This window comes from Pterocles gutturalis, unplaced genomic scaffold (genome assembly GCF_000699245.1).
Source record: "Pterocles gutturalis isolate BGI_N339 unplaced genomic scaffold, ASM69924v1 scaffold14781, whole genome shotgun sequence".
Taxonomy (NCBI): domain Eukaryota; kingdom Metazoa; phylum Chordata; class Aves; order Pterocliformes; family Pteroclidae; genus Pterocles; species Pterocles gutturalis.
In genome coordinates, this window is record NW_010105700.1 from 38,742 (window position 1) to 43,912 (window position 5,171).

The 5,171-nt window shown below is 35.4% G+C and overlaps 1 protein-coding gene across 1 annotated transcript; it reads right to left on the reverse strand.

The window, feature by feature from the left end:
• Positions 1–520: 520 nt before the first annotated feature.
• ZUFSP (zinc finger with UFM1-specific peptidase domain) lies at positions 521–5,035 on the reverse strand (the record flags this gene model as incomplete). Its single annotated transcript, XM_010087505.1, has 6 exons — positions 521–633; positions 1,860–2,080; positions 2,535–2,686; positions 3,353–3,521; positions 3,841–4,029; positions 5,005–5,035. Coding segments are annotated over 6 exons (810 nt in total), but the record flags the coding sequence as incomplete, so codon positions are not given.
• Between the last annotated feature and the right edge of the window lie 136 nt (positions 5,036–5,171).

Below are 5,171 nucleotides of genomic sequence, written 5' to 3' on the forward strand. Positions count from 1 at the left end.
CACACGTTCAGGTTTACAAGTGATACATCTAGAAGTCAGCTAACTGAAAAGAAATTCAGCAGTGAACTAATCCCTGGTGGAACAGACTGTATCAGGTGAAATCACTGAACTGTCTCTGTACATTGCAAATAGTTACAGGAGAATTTGCCAAGGCATCATAGACATTTTTTGATCAAAGTTGGTAAGAAACAGAGCATTGGTCAGAGTCAGCATAAATGTATTTACAGAGGCATTCCAATAAAGTAGTTCCATAGTACCTCTATCCACTGCTTATTGACAATTAACCATGGTGCATAGTTTCCTACAGGATGGAAGGTGTTGCTTTGTCATTTAAGCAACTAAGAAAATAGAAAATTTTCTAGTAAGACAAGAACTGTAGTACTTCTGAGTTACAGATTCATCAGGAGGGCACAGTTTTCACTGAAGATCAAAACTACAGGTTTACTCTAGTATTGTGCTTCTCCAGAGCCCTCCAAACACTTATGGAGACATAATTTAAGTCTGAATTTGTTGAGTTAGGGTCACAGTCCAGAAGTTTAATGTTTTGCATCCAGCAGATTCCAAAAGAGGTAATAAAGGCATTCTTCAAGGAATCTTCTCTGAAGTTAAGACCTGAGAAGCATGGCAGCAAGCCTAAAAAATGGTGGGTAAAGGGAAAAGGAAATAGCTTAATGAATGAAAATATCACTTTAAAGTGCATTTTCCAAATTAGTAGTTCAGCAAGATTAACAAGTATAAGTGGTTATATTTCATCTTAAATGGGAGCTTTCATGACAAAATTCTAAATAATTTATATTTTTAAATATAAAGCAAATCTTTTAAAAGAGGAAAAAAAACTAAAACCAAACAAAGCACGCCACACAAATCTCATACAACACTTGTCCTTTTACTGTGTCCTGAATTGTAAAGCATTTGCCAGCATGAAGAAAAGAGGGTGGCTGTATTCCACTGCTACTTCTGACATGTTCAGGGCCAGAAAACACTTAAGACAACACCTTATTTAAATATACAGGTGTTATATATAACTAAGTAATTCAGTCAACAGTTAGTTCATAGTTTAAGTGAAGCTTGAACATGCTGAACAGTGCCGACAAGACAACATAGAATTGGAACGTGGTTCCTCAGAATCTATTTGTCCATGTAGGAAATAAAGCTTAAGAAACAAAAATTACATCTGACATTCAGACGAAAACTTCCAATGTCTTAAAAAGTTACAATGCCCAAAGTGAAACGTGTGGATGGGATTTATAAAAATGCCAACAGCTCAAAATGCCAACAGCTCAAATACATAAGTTGTTGAGAGCTGTGTTTTGAATATACAAAGTTTTAAGTACTTTCAGAAAGCAGAATCCACTAGTTCTAGTGTCCAAGGTGAGGAGACATTGGGTGGTTAGGTCTCAGCATCTGTCTGCCTTGTTCTTCAACTATCAAGGCTGTTACACCCAAAACAGCTTTACAAAGTTGCAATAAAAAACTCTGAATATAATTTTGGACTACGAATGTTTTGTATGTCTTATATGCCTACAACAAGTTATTTAAAAGAAAATATTGTAAGAAAATGAAAAGGAAAAAAGCCTAATTTGCATCTGCAAATAGCTGCAAGCTTCATAAAAGACTTAGAAGTTGTCAGTTACATCAAGATGGCATGCATTTACATGCAAAACTTTTTTGGTATTAACATCCTGTGATTACTCAATTCAGAGAATAAGCAGAAAGCAGCAGAGAAGAACAAAGAGGAAAGTGAAGAGATGAAAAAAATTCACTATGCAATCATATATGCATTTGCATTTGAATATTAAAGAAGATATGCAGATTCTCTTAATTTTTCTCAGACAGAAACTATTTTCCAGAATACTTACAGCTTTCTCTTCCAATGAGAGTACACCATCTACAGCCACTATCTGGTATTGCTTTTCTTTTAAGTTACCCACAAACTTCCGAAGTAGTTTGAGACTAGTACCATCACTGTTTTGTTTTAGCAGTTTCTGCATTTCTTGGGAAGGACATCCTGGGTCAAACAGCAGCAAGCATAAGGTCTTATTCTTCTTTTCTTCTATTCCAACAACAGTACGACTATGACCTAATTTCAAAACAGATTTTCAGTATTTTAAAAACACATAAATCCAATTTACTTCCTCTTAGCATACTACTTATTTTCAGATCAAGGGAGATATTAGGCCAAGACCAGGCTGGATGGGGCCCTGGGCAGCCTGTTCTAGTGGTTGTCAACCTTGACCACAGCAGGGGGGCTGAAACTAGATGATCTTTAAGGTCCTTTTCAACCCAGGCCATTCTGTGATTCTATGATTCTATGAAATTTAATAAGGTAGTTATAAGTAAAAAGCAGATGTCAAAAAGTTGAGATCCCAATCACATCCAGCTCTTCCATCCAGTAAAAACACAAACATTAATGTTGCTCTTACTAAATAAAAAAACTAACAGAAAATAGAGTCATGCCTTCAAATAAATGCTGCTCTGAATTGCAGCACATATAATAAAAGATAGAGAATAAACCAGCACATTGTGATACTGACCTTGATGTTGCAAGTAGATGGGTGGTTTGGAAGTACACACTACCTTTGCACCACCTTCATTATCTATAGAATAGTAACGTAAAATCCACTCAAATAAACGAGGGTGTGTACCCATAGGACCAGTTGGTTTGTGAAAGTCAATGATTTGACACCTACAGAACATTTAGAGTGAAAACAATAATAATATTTCAAGCACGTTGTCTGTTAAAACAATTTTTTCACCTCTCAGTCCCTTCCTCCTGCACCAAGAATGTTTTGTAAACACAGCAATTCCATGCATCAAGTGGTCGTGTTACCCCTTTTTATGTTTAAAATAGGAGTACAGGACACATAATTACAAAGCAATGCATTATGTACTGTTCAAAACTTGAAAGTTTATTCTGTAACAAAGAAACTCTACTCTGTTGAGTCTAACAAGAATTTGTGAAGCTTGCAAAAACTAAAGCATCTGATTTTTTGTGTGATACGCATACACTAGAGAATTCAATTAACAGCTTTCAGACTTATGCTATTGAAGAGCTGAAATTCATATTTTTCTCATGAAGAAACTTCTAGAGAAAGTAAGTTCTTAATCAGTGTTTGATTTTATGCACGTGGCATAATTCTTCACCAAGTCTCAATGATCTAAGCAGTTTTTCAATTCATGTACCTGCATAAGTAACTACATGCTGCGCTAAATCAGATCTGTTTATAGGCTGGTTAAATTTAAAGCCACTAAGATGGCTTTGTCATTGCATAGTTGGCAATTCTGCCCTTTAAAGATACAGCACTTAAATCAGCACTTAAAAATAACAACAACAAGAAAAGCAATCATTTACTTTATCCTGAGACTTGTTAACAGTGAATAAATTTCACATGCTCCTATCCATGCTTTGGAACCATGTAATCTGTTGTTGAAGTGAGATGCTCCATGAGGATCAAAGCCTTCTCTCCAGGCATCTTCAATCATGGACTGAATCTTTGGTATACTAGGAATCAGTGCAGTATCTGGAACAGAAAAGCTTTTGAATTGGGGTTACAGTTACTGAAAGAGCCTATTAATTTAAAATATTCAGCTTCTTTTATACAAGGCAGTTAATGTTACAAAGAAGTGCCAAAAAAATTAAAGCTAAAACTTCAACCACGTCATGCCTTGCCCATATTTACCCCTCTGATTCTTTCCACAGTAAGCTGTAGTGGTATAACAAGCATTTAATAGGTAACATTGACCTAGTAAGACTTGCTGGGCAAATGAAAAGGTAAAACATCAGTCAGTAGGTTGTCATCCAAGGTACGTGAAACAAATAGGCAGCATTTTGTTTAATACCTTTCAAGCAGTCATTATACAAGCTGTTTTGCAACAGTGAGGAAAGGAGCATCTGGAAATTCCTGTAACCGCAACCCCAGCCTCTGTCGCCCAAAGATGAGTGGAAGTGATCTACTCCTGTTGAAAGCCATACATGCCTCACATCTTTGTTTTCGTTCTGATAGTACTTCCACAATGCTTCAATGACTCCTAAAAGAAGACCAAATATAAAGTTTATCTGTAATATGAACTACAAGATTTGCCAGAAGAAGATTATTTCCCCAGCTTGGAACAGATACAGATTAAGACAATTTATTTTAAAACTTCTAAGTGATCCTACATTACCTCTAGAACCCAAATTATAAAAACAGTGGACATTGCACCTATTTTGTTTCAATGGTCTTTGATGAATTTATGTACTAGGAGGCTTTCAGAATTCACTGCTTCTACACAATGAATATTTTAAATTAAACAGCTTGGACTACATTATAAACTGTGATATGCACAGGAACTATTAAAATGAAACAGGGAAAGTAAAGCATTTCTATGCTACTGCCACCTCCAGTACAACATCCCCTTAAAAACATGGAAATGCTTATGCATATGATGTAATACTTTTATTCCCTCCAAATTATTTTTTTATGGAGAAACTAAGACAAGAAAAGGAATGGCACAGACTTTGAGAACTACTGTAAATATTTTTTAAAAAATCCACTTGCAGGATATTCCAAATCCTCCTTTGTTATATGAAAGAACATGCTTGGGAATGCTCTCTCAAATTTGTATATGTAAATTCTCAAAGGCCCTTTATTGCCATGCAATAGTGAAGCCAATCACTCCACAGCCATCATAGATTATTTTCTGAATTCCTCTCTGAAGTCTAAATCATTACCAAGAATGAAAACTTTAAATGTATTATTACCACTCAGTACATTCTACAGAAGAAATTTTACTTTACCCACCAAGAACCACAAGGATATTTTGTAAGCTAGAACCACCAGCAATAAGCTAAAAGACCTTTGAACTCACAAGTAAAGACAAGGAAGCCTTTTGAAAGGGACATAGAAATCCATTGGCACTGTATTTTTGTACCAATTATAAAACATTTCAAAGAAGACGTTCCAAGTAGATGTCTACTCCTCCCAGTTCTCTCTGGGACTTTGTAATCAGAGGAACATTGCTTACCTGGGACAAGCTTGCATGACACTACAGCTAACTGAAACACAAGATAAAAAGCTACTGTAAATTTTAATAGCTACGCTAGGTCACGAACCAATGAGTACTAAGCAGTAAACATACATTCAAGGACAAATGACTTGTAATAATTTTTTTATTATTATAAAAATATTATT